Source organism: Zeugodacus cucurbitae, chromosome 4 (genome assembly GCF_028554725.1).
Source record: "Zeugodacus cucurbitae isolate PBARC_wt_2022May chromosome 4, idZeuCucr1.2, whole genome shotgun sequence".
Classification (NCBI taxonomy): Eukaryota; Metazoa; Arthropoda; class Insecta; order Diptera; family Tephritidae; genus Zeugodacus; species Zeugodacus cucurbitae.
In genome coordinates, this window is record NC_071669.1 from 52087427 (window position 1) to 52100892 (window position 13466).

The 13466-nt window shown below is 35.3% G+C and overlaps 3 protein-coding genes across 3 annotated transcripts; 1 reads left to right on the plus strand and 2 right to left on the minus strand.

Annotated features, from left to right (window-relative positions):
* Positions 1–8688: 8688 nt before the first annotated feature.
* LOC105210393 (signal recognition particle receptor subunit beta) lies at positions 8689–10160 on the minus strand. The gene is made up of 4 exons (XM_011181312.3): positions 9907–10160; positions 9532–9838; positions 9341–9466; positions 8689–9279 (listed from the first exon to the last, which is right to left on the minus strand). The coding sequence occupies exons 1-4, from the start codon at positions 10010–10012 to the stop codon at positions 9084–9086; spliced, it is 735 nt and encodes a 244-aa protein (XP_011179614.1). The 5' UTR covers positions 10013–10160; the 3' UTR covers positions 8689–9083.
* Positions 10161–10503: 343 nt separating this feature from the next.
* On the plus strand, positions 10504–12328 carry LOC105210385 (vacuolar fusion protein CCZ1 homolog). Its single transcript, XM_011181298.3, has 5 exons — positions 10504–10793; positions 10855–11167; positions 11219–11394; positions 11461–11732; positions 11787–12328. The coding sequence occupies exons 1-5, from the start codon at positions 10612–10614 to the stop codon at positions 12308–12310; spliced, it is 1467 nt and encodes a 488-aa protein (XP_011179600.1). The 5' UTR covers positions 10504–10611; the 3' UTR covers positions 12311–12328.
* On the minus strand, positions 12265–13253 carry LOC105210386 (ragulator complex protein LAMTOR4 homolog). Its single transcript, XM_011181299.3, has 2 exons — positions 12814–13253; positions 12265–12651 (listed from the first exon to the last, which is right to left on the minus strand). The coding sequence occupies exons 1-2, from the start codon at positions 12963–12965 to the stop codon at positions 12435–12437; spliced, it is 369 nt and encodes a 122-aa protein (XP_011179601.1). The 5' UTR covers positions 12966–13253; the 3' UTR covers positions 12265–12434.
* Positions 13254–13466: the final 213 nt, after the last annotated feature.

The window sequence follows — 13466 nt, forward strand, 5'->3', positions numbered from 1 at the left end:
GCATTCAAAGCACTTTGGCGACCACCAATCAGCATATCATAAAAAATTTATAAAAATAAAAATAAATCTAGTGACCAAAAGGATCAGCAAGAGTAACGTTAGATACTAAGTAAACCGTAAATGCGGCAAAGATCAAGGCACAAATCTAATCACTAATACATACATGCATACTTAGAGTATATAGACAAACATACTTCAAAGCATCTAACAAAGCAAAGCACTTGTGACAGACGGCGACGCGGTTGCTGTCTCACTGAAAGCGCCAACTAATTCCAACCGCAAACTTAATTAGTGTCATATTACTGCGGCATGAACAGTTGTCAATACATAAATTCTTCTATATACTGGTGTTCTCGCTAAGCCGACGTCGATAGAGAATCAGTGGAACACATTGCCGTGCTACAGAGCTTTAAATTTATGTGTGTAGATGGTATGTTCTTATGTGGTTTCCACAGTGGTGTGCTATGTTGTTCCATGCTTTGTCGCTTCAGTCGACCAACCGACAGGAGACTATCGTCCGGTACTGAACAGAATTTTGAATTTTTATTTTCTACAACAACTAATTCGGCATAATGCAAACAAATTAGCAGCGCTCATAGATTTGTAGCGACTTTCTAATTTATTGCCATAGCATGAAGTATTGGCAGTGAGAAACAAAAGACTTAAGACACAAACTTCACCAAACAATGTAGCAGTTTATTCATCTTATAATACAATGTTACCCAAATATTTGAAAGAAGTGTTGCTTTCGGATATATGCATTAACCTGTTATATTTTATTATTTTATATATTATTATACATACAATATATGGAAAATACTCTCGAAACCTTTGATAGGATCCCTTGTATGGGATTGACATCTAAAAAAAGGTAATTTAAAGCGAATGTTAATTTTTTTGGAAAGTGGGCGTGCCCCACCTCCAAATAGGTTTTTTGTATATATCTCTCAAACCAACAAAGCTATATAAATCAAACTTTCTGCAGTCGTTTCTCTTACGTACCCCATCACACAACATGGAAATAGTTGAAATCGCATAATAACCACGCCCACCTTCCATACAAAGGTTATGTTGAAAATTACTAAAAATGTGTTAACTTACTAACGAAAAGCATCAGAAAAATAAAATTACAGAAGAAATGACGGAAGAAAGATGCCACTCAGATTTGTTTAAAAAATGGAAAATGGGCATGACATCGCCACTTATGGGTCAAAAACCATATCTCAGAAACTATTAGACCGATTTTAATGAAATTCGGAACGTGATAATTTCTTAGTCCATGATGACATGGATGCAATATGGACAAAATCGATTCACAACCACGCCTACTTCCCACATAACTCAATTTTTAATTCAATCTGATTCCTTCACTTTATAATACATACATTAGGAACCAGTGATGATGGCAGACTAAATCTTTACAAAAATACTTTATTTGCGCTGTGACATCCCTTGTGGAAAAATTGCCGAAAATGGACTACAATTTTCACGACCCCGCATATCGAAAATGAAAAACTCAGTGCGTTAGGATAATTTTTCACCGAAAATATCGGTAAATCTCTCAGATATCTTAATTTAATTCAGGGGGAATTCTAACAGTGTGTCTCTGTACCAAAATGGTTAAAATCGTGTCATAACTTCCCCTATAGGTATTTTAAAAATTCGGTGGGCTTTATTCCGCATATATCGGTTAATATGTGAGATATCTGAGAAATGAGCGTATAGTTTTGGATATTTTTTTACTTTGGCGGTGAAAATTAGCGTCATAAATTATCTCAGTCCTTATATACTATTTAAATATAATATAATATATGGGTCAAATTGTATTATCTTAATAAAATGTCATCAAATGTTCGATTACATCCGAACTTAGCCTTTCCTTACTCTGCTTTTCCTCTGAGTACTATATAAAGCATTCCGGAGTTACTTCTCAGAATCATTTGCATCCATTCCTGCTTTGGTATATAACCAATACATAATCCAAAATGGAATATATATTCACAAAAGGTAAATCCATAAAGCATATAAATCCTATGTCAGGTATTCATCCGAATTATTCCTCTGGTTAGTTCGAAAGTACATATATAAATATCTATCTATCAGTTAGAACGGAGTCATCAGCATTTACTAACGAGAAAACTTTTGACATGGAAAAACTTCATTGAAGCCACTAGCAATTGTAGAATCAGGATTCTCGAAATTCCATCATGGACTAGAATCTAATAAAAACAGTTTTGGATATAATTTGAAAATATTAAAATCGAGTTCCGAACATAGCTTCAAACAAACACTACTAACAGCTGAAAATAATTTTAACAACTTATCTTGTAGTTCCTTAGAGTACAAAAATATCGAAAATATAAAACGTTTCCGGCATTCAAAGGACAATCTGGCACAGATCGAAAGCAATAAGAACTAACGTTTGCGGCGATTTGTGACAATAGTTTAAGCATGGATGTAGTATTACACGTCTGCGTTCAATCTGTAGTGTGCGAAATGGTTGGCGCATGGTCGTTCTAAAACATAACAGTCAGCCGACAGTATTTTACTGAGGCTCGGCTCACATGGTTAAGCAATCGATAAACGTTTAGGATCAATTGGACATCGAGACCAAAAGATAATTCCTATGCCAAAGCCTTTCTAATCAAACACTTTTAAAAATTTTGCCTTATAATCCAGATCTAAGATTCAGAGGAGCGACTTTACATGTACTATATAAACCTTTGTAAATATGTATAGGCATTTCTATCCAGACAACTTTCATGCAGACACAACGAAAAAAATTCAATGTCTCTGTCAGCTGTTGGCGCATGCGCGCTTTAGCACGTGCTATATGAAAAGAAATCTGCCATTTTTTTAAAGGTTCTCTTTTTTTCGACGCATTTGACCCGTTAATTTAACCGGCCGTTGTCCTGTCGAACCCATATGTCATCTCGTCTGGCATGCGTTAACCAAGCGGAAACTGTAAAACGGTAGCAATCGGATGAAATACGCTCGACTGCGCACTGAACAATGATGTACCTGCGGTTATATGTAGATATATACCAAGAACTATACATATATATATATAAGCAAGTAAAGCAAATTTGATACGTTAAAAAAATGGCAAAACATATTTACAGTTTAGCACGACATGAGGTCTAAAATCATTTAATCGACGCTAAGCGATTGCGCTTATGGGGGGCGCTTGGAGATTTTGTATTTTTTATTTTGTGTATTGAATTTCATCGCTAACCAGGGGTATAAGGCCGAAAAACGTTGGAGTTTTTTTAATTTTCCAGTTGACTTGGTACAATTTTCTTTCGAATACACTCAATCACATGTGGGGTACAGCTACTTAACTGAAGGCGTGCATATATATAGTTACTTAAACTCAATGCATATATGTATGCAGACAGTTAAATACGGTACTTTTGTATCAGATTCTTGTAATCAAAACTTAATGGCGATAAAGGACAACTTGGCATGGACCACATGGTAATCTGACGCCATTGCGCTGGTGTGGCGACCTCAATCACTTAACGAACAGCAATTCCTAGTCAGTCGGCCAGTCGTAATTGCTTTTATTTCATTAAAAAAATTAATAATACTTTTAAACTTTAGTTTCCAACAACACCTAGTTTAGCGTTAATAGCAGAACTTCATTGGCGTTAGAAGATTTTGCAGTATTGGAGAGTATTAATCCCTAATCGACTCGGAGCAGATATTTCTGTTATGGTTACAAGAAAAAGTCACGAACAGACAAATCCGAATAAGATAAGTTGGTGTAAATTTTTAATCCTGTTTCATTGTCTAGCTTCCATGTTGCTAGCACTACTCGTCTAAATGTTTGTCAAATAACAATTATTTAGCCATAAGTAGTTTAATCTATCCATCTAGTCCATCTCCTGATATTTGATGTGAGGTCCAGAAAACGGTGATCATCACTTTTCCGGCGGATGGAACATTCTCCACCCTCGTCGGGACATGGGTGCTTTAGAAGCTATCTCCATAAATTCCATCACGACGATAGTCCGTATTGTCCGGTGTGTACGGAGTCCATAGAAGACTCTGAACACGTATTTTTTCACTGCCCTCGATTTTTGAACGTAAGGGACAGGTTGGAAACTGCAGTTGATGGTAGTTTTTCGGTGAAAAACTTGACTGCACTTATGTATGTGTCAGTCCTCTAATAAGTGGAAAGCTGTTAGCGAAGCGACAGCCTCAATTAATATAGAACTGAGACAGGTACAACAGGTTAGGCGTCAGTCAGTCCGTGACATAGAGGAGACTTAAGAATGTCTTGTCACTCCCACGAAGTAATACTTAATCTGGTGGTGCCGTGGGAGCGTCTTGAGTTGGGAGTAGGTTAGGTTTAGCGGATTAAAAAAAAACCCACTTCGGGTGAACTATAGCATTTCAACTGTTCTTTTGTCTTTAGAGAGTACCAGAATATCTAAAATATGTTTATGTCAAACAGCATCTAAGCGCATTACACCGCGCGGTTTTCCTTCCAAAAACAAGAATCACTTTTGGGCATCTTCAAACGGAGAACCAAAAAAAAGACATAACAAACCGTGTTAAAAAGGCTCTCAATGTGGTCTGGAGCTCATCAATCATTACGCGACGTACCAAAAAAAATCCAATATTAAGTCAACCCTTCTTTCTATACGGTTTCGAAACAGGTAACCTCGCAGACATCCAAAAACTGCAAGTTTTTACAAACCGATGCCTTCGTAGCATTTGTCCCATTTTCTGGCCCGTCTCCAACATGGGCTTATAGTCACGCACAGACTACACTGTGGGCCGAAAGTTTCAAAACAAAATTGGGGTGGCTAAGGCAAGTTCTAAGATACAATCACCCGGAACTCAATAGACTGGAATCCACAAGATAACCGGAGGAGAGACCGACCCGATCTAACCTGGTGAGAAATTTGAACATCGAATTAAAAGAAAGTTCAAAAAAGTTTAAGTAGAATCAAAAAGTTAGAACCAGATCGAAATAAATGGAGGAGTCACGGAGTCAAAGGGCACAATATATATATAAAGCAAATAACACTTCCATCATGCTAGTCAGAATTCGAACATATCCAAACAACCACAGCCGACTTCGTGGAACCACTAGCAATTTTTTGCGTTCGCTAGTTAAAATATATGTATGTATATAGAGCAACTCCTTATCTTCTCATACAATTCGTAAAAGACCTCACAAAATCAGACAAGACTTTGGCGTAGACCCCACCAGCTGTATCTGAGAAAATTGATGTGAACTTTCGGTTATCAGGCCAGGAGTGTAGTATATACATATATATCTCACTCGCCTAAAGGAATACATTAATTTGTGCCCTTAAATAACTTTTATTATTATTTTCATTCAGTTTTTTTCCGTTTTTTCAATTTTAGAAAGTGCAGCAGAGGTGAGTGATAATAACCAGTTGACTTTTCCTTTCAATGTAAGACAGGCAAGACAAATGTGATAATGATGTGTCGATCACTATTGCATATTATGCATATTCTTATACATACCTATATACATAAGGATATGTATTAGGGTGTAATAAGGTTGTGTAATAGGGTCATGTTATTGAAAAAAAAAAATATTTTTTCAAATTTTGAAATATTTTGTGGTGACAATAATTTAGATTTTTTATCGTCAGAGGCTCGAGAATGTCGGAGAAAAAATGTACAAGTGATCTGTGTAACCGGAGCAACCCCGAATTAAAATACGATTAAACACCGCTATTACAACAGTATTCTGAAGCATTATAATTATAAATAGAAACAATGAAAAGAAATAAGAAATAGGAATGAGATAAACGATAAGTTATAGTTTTCATGACAAGCCAATCTGTCCAGATTTTCGAGTATCAATAAGAAATTCCTGGTTATAAGGAATCTTCGAATTAAAGATCGGTTTACTGAGGAAAATTAGTTATTTTACCGTTTTTTTCAAATCTGTGAGCTGTGTTTCTTTTTTAAATCTATCTGTCTATTTTTCCAGTCAGATAAGGAAATTTCCAGATAATTCGAACGGATTTGGAGGAAGACATATAGACAAGACGTAGTATTCGTGTGAGTTCGTAATAGTGATTTCCTTGGATTCCAAGCAATTGCCGTGTTCTACTGGATTGAGCTCCGCACGCTTTTGGTCTATTTATCATGTATTACATCAAGTCACACAACAGAAAATGAAAAGCAGTGTCTCTACTTATGAAGCAATATTCAATTTTAAAATATTCTGAGTCACGCCTGACGAAACAAAATTCAGTATGCAATTAACACCACCGGAGGTCGTACACCCTAGTATACATAAATACATGTACCCGGGTGCGTGCAGCAAATTAACGCGTACAAACATTGAAGCTCGTTGATGTTTTAATAAGTTTTCGTGCGATAAATGCAAATCATGCCGTGGCCGCCGCTACCGTTACTCAAGTTAAAGTTAAAGTGTCAACAAATTGTATCCTGCCAAACGACAATGCGTCGCTACCTTTGATAACTTTGCTGTCGTATGGCTTGCCTGGCACTACGCCGGCGCACTGCACTACAGTGGAAGCGGTGCAACCATTCAACTAATACTTTGCCGGAGCACCGATGGCTCTGTCAAGATATGCAATTTGTTTTAACACATCGTTATGACCATCAAGCGCGGCACTTCATCACCTAGTTAGCGAACCAATCAATTAACCCGTACGATAAAGGGAATACATAAAATGCATAACGGTGCAACATGCAGCAGCTCATAAATAAATCGATTGGCAGTGTGGCGTAGTTAATAATTATCACCTCATGAGCATGATCAACACTTGTGTCCTCATTGTCACATTGTGAACAAAACCAGAATCTTCACCCAAACTCCAACTCGACAAGGTCTCCTGTGAACATTGCCGTGATTATGTTTTGTTTATATTTAATATTGCATTTTTTTTGTTTTTGCTTTTTTTTGTTTTCCGCGTAATTGCAGCTTGGCCATAATGGTGCGCCACTTAACACCTTGTTGACGCGGCACCCAATTATAAGGCGCAAGTGTTGCGTAGTTACGCGGTGGAGACCTCAAAAGTTTCGACAATGACAATTTCACCTACAAATTATGCTTTCGTCAACATCATACACACACACTCACATGTATATTTGGTTTTCTCCTTGCTCCTTTGACTGTTTTTCTTAAGGGAGGTTACCAATTCGAAGCAATTCCATCTCAAGAATTTCGTATTATTTTTAGTCTTCGACATAAACTTATCTAATGTGATTATTGTAACGGTCCAAAATGCTGTCGAGTACGAGACCGTGCGGGATCAACATTTTAATTTGTTGTTTTTATTAATAATTATTGAGAAAATACTGTCGATTAAGAATCCGTTCCGGTCCGAAAAATATAGGTCAGCGAAGTTAGACTCCGTTGTGGGCCTCATTTAGTTCAAAATTTCTACCCGGCGTGTGACTTCCGATATTTGTAAAAAATTATATGGAACGAAGGCAAATCCGAAGAATACTGTGAATGACACAGAAACTCATCGAATATAGGGATATGAGCAGGTGCATTGTCATGGCGGTAGCGCTCTTTTTTCTACGCCGAATTGGGATATTATTAGCGAACTGAAAGCCCTCTAAATAGTAATCAATATAGACATTTTGTTGCGACCCTGTGATTCTCAAAGAGCCAGAGCAACTAAGGATTGGACTCCGAAGAGCCCTGTAGTCATATTTTCTTTCTCCAAATAGTTAATCTCTTGTGAATCCCGGAATCTCGGTTTTTGGAGTATATCCTACCCGACATTACATTGTTTTAGTGACGATGACGTCATCGGAAAATATGACTAAGTACTTATGGGACCTTCGTATGAAAAATCGGGGACGCCACCGTTTACTCCGTGTCTATGTAGTTAGAACATATCCTGGTTCACTAAGGACTCTAATCTCAGCAGCATTTCCTAAGGCTATTTGGGCTCGGCAAATCAAAAAAGTTTATTCATAAAGAGTTTCATCGTTTTTGTTGACCGATCTGTATATATTTTCAATAAAAATACGAAGGTCTTCAACAATATTATTAATACAGTCTGTATCTAATTCGACCTATGACACTGGTATATTTCTGTCCGAAATATGATAATTGACACCTCGTGTGAAAATTTTTAGTCTCTTATTTGAATTTGAAGGCGAAAAGGCTAATTAGATGAGCTTGCGGTACATATTAGTTATAAAATAATTTACACCTGATTCCACTGCAGGGAATATATCATTTACAATTTATATTCCTACCAGTCGCCAATTTTTAAAGTATACTTTTAGGCATGCAATTCAAGAGAGCAGACGCGCTGCATTATTGTAAGTACATACATACATACATACACACTCTTCAAAATCTGTCGTAATAATATGATTATTAACATCATTAATCTCTCTCCATTTCACTCCTCATCATAAGGTTACTAACTTGTTAGCAGCTGTTTTCAATTGTTATGTCTTCGAACAGCTTTTAGTTCACGAAAATTTGTTTTTGTTTTTTGTATACTCTGTAACTTAGTATTTTGCTTTTCTTACCTGTTGAACGACTTTCTTTTTTGGTAATTTTTATTTCACTTTTTTCTTTTCTCTGGGTGGCTGCGTGAAATTTTCTAGCATCTGTGCTTTTATAGTTACAATAATACATACATACATGCACTTAGGCACACATCTTTCGACCGGTTTTCACACTAAAATGTTACTACTTTGTCTGTTTTTTATCGCATTTATTTACATACAAAATTGTTTTTTTATTTTAAAAATTCCATTTCGCTGCAATTAGAAGTAAGCATAACCGCTATTTGAAGGAACTTAACGTGTGTGTGCAACTTTCAACGTTTACAAAATTTATCTAATTTATTTTTTTTTTTCAATTTGATATAAAGAAAATTTTAAACAAAAATTATTAGTTTTACCAAAAGGGTTTAACCACATAATGCAACCCAACCAAATTCATATAACACCACTAATGCCATAATGTATGCAATAGGGCTTCTGTTCAGGCAGTAGTATCGCCAACATTTCCACCAATGGCTATGAAAAATGTTGTTAATTTTCTTATTATACGATAATATCAAAATTTGCGTTATTTTCCACTTATTTCACAACATTCTATCAATCCAATCAGATAAATTATTCAATTGATTATCTTTTGCGGAGCATTCAAAGAATTGAACATTTTGGTTGATTTGCGAAAATTCAAAGTCCTTGCCTTCTTTACCCAAGAATACTGGTTTAGATATGTTATCCTCTCCCACTGACTGCAATTTACGGCTACGTGTAACTCGTACGATGTTCCTAACGTAGAAATTGGTTTAAATAATTACTTAACATTTTCACTTGAATTGACTTGACTTACATTTCTTTTTCCAATATACTTTTTATAACTTGAGCACCCTTAGCTGTGCTCAGATCTTGCTTATTGCAAAGTACTAAGAAAGGACATGATTGTATTGCAGGATCAGAAAGCACGCTGTATAAAGCACTATTATATAAATAATATTAATTAGTTAATTTTTTCTGCAATAACTATAGTCAATATATACTTACTCCGCCACGTCGCGGACATCTTTTTGTACTGTCACCGAATCTACTACAAATATTAAACCCTTAGCTGTACGTTTGTATTGATCAAAACACTTATCCCTCACTCTATAATGTCCAGGTATATCAACAAGGCGGCCAGACATACGACCCGAGCTGTACTCGCCCACGTTTTCTATGATGGAAGTGAAAGTGTCTGGAAATTTTTTGTGCATCATTTGCATAAATATCGCACTCTTCCCAGACTCACTCAAACCGGTCAAAACGAAGTCTCGTCGTCCAAAGGACCTTCTACGCAATAATAGTATTATTGCTGCAATGGAATTTAAAAATAGTTTATATTTACTCAGGAAATACCAATACATGTACAGGTACACTAACCCATTACAATGAATCCCAACACCGCAGCGACCAATATAGGAATCATATTTAACTCCGATACTTTGGATGCTGTATCCTCTCGTGGGCTTTCTGGTATTTTATCCATTTTATAGTAATTATTCACTTATAAAATGTATTTATTTTAAATTATTTAATTGTGGCGCTCGGAAAAGACAAAATCACTTTGATTAATAAGAATTCCAAACAAAAGTCACGTCAATGAGTTGACAGTGCACAGTCGACACGCATACACTAGGGTCGAATTTTGTTGTTCAAATTGAATTATCGATAGACACACAATCGATAAACGATATGTTCACTAATCCAGTCAATTATCGATTAACGACAATCAATCTGACAATAAAACTCTTTGTTTAATAATGCAATATGCATCAGTGCTATTTTATCCTCTGCACTGCATTAAAATTTGTAATATGTATTATTCTATAGTAGTATTACCAAAACAAATACATTATAAAACAAAATATTAATTGATGCAGGTTATATGTAGGTAGCACTAGGGTTAGCTGCGATTTTAAATTATCGATTAATTATTGAACTATTCTCCGATTGATGGCGCGTTTGTACGCAATATTTCACCCACATCTGGCAAAACACAAACAGCATCAGCTGTTTCAGTCGCTAAACATACAGATTAGCCGAATAAACTATTTTCGTAAATTAATTAGCGTATAAAGTTGAAAAATGTCAAAACTTCTACAGCGGTTCGAAACTTCTTTGCGTTGTTTTTATGTTTTCAATTCGAATTATTGTAAAAAGGAAGGCGATGAATTCAAAAAAGTACTCTACTATAATCCTGAAGATATTGAGCTGAACACGAAAATCAAGGATGTTGGTCTAAGCGAAGCTATTATACAGTTTACTGGGTATGGCGTATTACTTTCAATGAAATGGATGTTTAATGTTCATTCTTTATATGCTATTTAGCACCTTCGTTGGAGATGATGATTGTAAGGCGGTACATACACAGAAAACTACGCAGTTATTCTATCAACCCGAAAAAGGCTACTGGATTGTAATGGTTCTGAATGTACCGAAAGAAGTTAAAAGCAAGGATGGGGTTGAGGTACCAGAATATCGTGGAGTTGAGGTACAAGATCGAATATATAGGGCCGTACTGCGTCAATGTTACAATATGTTTCGACTGAGTTGTGGTACTTTACGATCGAATTCGGAAGACATCGATGAAGATAAGGGGCGTGAGCAAATAAAACAAAGACTTTCTACATTTTTCAACAATGTAAGTAGAATTTATAAATTGTTTAGTATAAGTACAAAAATATATCCTTAGTATTTGAAAACTATGCGATTTCCCGTTGGAGACGTGCTCAGCTTTATGCACTCTATACAATATCTGCCTCTAGAGCAAGCGCTATTTCTTCGAGCACATAATTTCATAAATTTGATTCGTGCAACGTTTCCTGTCATTCGTGAGACTGTCTTACTCTTTGATGAACGGATAATAAGGTCAGTGTATTTTTCTGAACAAAATTTAGGTTCATTTTAAAAATATAAGAGATTTTTTTCTTACAGCGGTGGTCAAATCGATCCTATGGAATTGTGCAGTTTACATCAGTATCTTTTAACGTCATTTCTCGAAAAATGTGAACAACCCACAGGAAGTTCTCAAAGTGAAAGTCCCCTAGTAGAAAAATTTCAAAATGGTGTTTATGTCACTGGTTCAAGTAATGAAGAACACTCGTATGATTTACCTAAAATATATCTCAAGATACGAAACGAGCTCAATTGTTATTACCTAATAATATTTCGAGTATTAAGAGCAACATTATGTATACTTAAAAGTGGTAAGTTTCTTCTTTTATAATATTCGCCTTAAATTTCAACTCTTGTCTTTATAGTCGAGGATGGTCCTCCAAGCAATGAGTTTTACGCAGAATTACGTACCTATATGGAACCCCAATTGTCGAGTATTGCAAAAGATATAGATGAAAATATTAGTAACAAACAAGTTCTTCGTAAAGCAAACACTTCTTCATCGCTTTCTGCTTTGGCTTCGGCTGACGACAATGTGAATCCCAAATATATATTCATCAATGAGCAAAGCCTAAAGCATCTGACTAACATTCCTACAGAATATCGTAGATCAAACAAAACGACACAATACATTCCCGCTAATGTCACTAATCTTATAGCTGATCTCACCCCCTTTGATGAAGACAAAGTTTCACAAGACTCGTACTCGGAATTAAAGGAAGTACAAATTAAAACTACAAATGATTTTTGGATTGTACAACGTTGTTGGAATTGGCGGAGGTGCTACGTGATAATACACAACAGCAAAGCAACTTTACTGGATATAACACAAGAAGCCAGACGTGTGTTTGATAAAGAATTCACAGATGATGTATTTTTTGACAAATAAAAAGTATAATTAAATAAATGAAGGGCGTTTTCCAATTAAAACGACGTACTTCCTCATGGTAAGAATTCAATTGCCCCATAGTTCGATTACGGTGACAGAATACACAGCATGATGTAGTAGCGTCTCAAGTTAATATTGATGCGACAGCAGATGTCTCATTTTCTGAGAATACCACATTGCTACCATTGCTCGCAAGACCATAAACTGTACCTCCACGCGTAACATTTTTCAGCTTTACAATATATATGCGATGATTGCTCATGGAAATGTTGTAACTGTGATCATCATACACAATTGAGATACGTTCACAGCTGTTGTTGGGCATGAAGTTATCATCAACACTATAAATGTAAAATAGCATAATTTGTAATGAGTACAATAAATGCCAAAAGAAGTGTTTATAAATCACAAATTTGAATGTAACAAGAATGTTTATGTGAAATATTATGATTATAGCATTCAGTTACTTTATAGGAAAGCATAAATATGAAATTTATACAAACCTCTCTGCTAGGTGTAGAAGTTCCATGAATATGTTAGCACTTCTTTCATCATTTTCTAAATCTCCACCTGAACTAATAACAGCTCCATCATCTTGCAATATTAAATAACCAATTTGATTGCTTAATTTTTCCATATTGCTATTTAATGCCATTTTAAATAGGATTAATGTGCTATTGGAATCACTTAATTATAAAATGGGAATATTTAAATTTTTACAGATAGAATATTCTTTCTTTTGTTTTGTACTTAATGTTATCTAAATGTCAATCTAAAGCTTTAGTGATAACAAATACTATGTCTCCGAGTGTATTCGACTTTCAACATGTCAAATAGGATAGCTCACGGTGCCTAAAAACTGATTGTAAAATATAGGAAAGCGTTGAAATAATAATTATTTTAACATCTTCAACAAATTGTTCTATGTCAAAATTTATTTAATTAATTATCATCGCTCAATAAAAACTGCTTTTATATGCTTCGATAAAACATACAAAAATCGATTAAAGTATTCACATCACTATTTAATAAATTTTATTAATTGCGTCTTTGAAGACTTACTGTTTGTTTATTTTTTTATTAAAGTTTAAATTTGCATTATTCTTTACCCAAATACTTAAGTATCTATTCTAAAAGAATCTACTTTGCAAGCGCA

Excerpts from the sequence above, each read along its gene's own strand:
- LOC105210386 (XM_011181299.3), bottom strand. The coding sequence starts at position 12,965 with ATGGCATTAAATAGCAATATGGAAAAATTAAGCAATCAAATTGGTTAT. Across the intron at positions 12,652-12,813 it reads CTTCTACACCTAGCAGAGAG|TGTTGATGATAACTTCATGC; the intron begins GTTTGTATAAAT and ends TTACATTTATAG.
- LOC105210385 (XM_011181298.3), top strand. The coding sequence starts at position 10,612 with ATGTCAAAACTTCTACAGCGGTTCGAAACTTCTTTGCGTTGTTTTTAT. Across the intron at positions 10,794-10,854 it reads GCTATTATACAGTTTACTGG|CACCTTCGTTGGAGATGATG; the intron begins GTATGGCGTATT and ends TATGCTATTTAG. Across the intron at positions 11,395-11,460 it reads TTTGATGAACGGATAATAAG|CGGTGGTCAAATCGATCCTA; the intron begins GTCAGTGTATTT and ends TTTTTCTTACAG.
- LOC105210393 (XM_011181312.3), bottom strand. The coding sequence starts at position 10,012 with ATGGATAAAATACCAGAAAGCCCACGAGAGGATACAGCATCCAAAGTA. Across the intron at positions 9,839-9,906 it reads GTTGGGATTCATTGTAATGG|CAATAATACTATTATTGCGT; the intron begins GTTAGTGTACCT and ends ATTCCATTGCAG. Across the intron at positions 9,467-9,531 it reads GATGTCCGCGACGTGGCGGA|TGCTTTATACAGCGTGCTTT; the intron begins GTAAGTATATAT and ends TTTATATAATAG.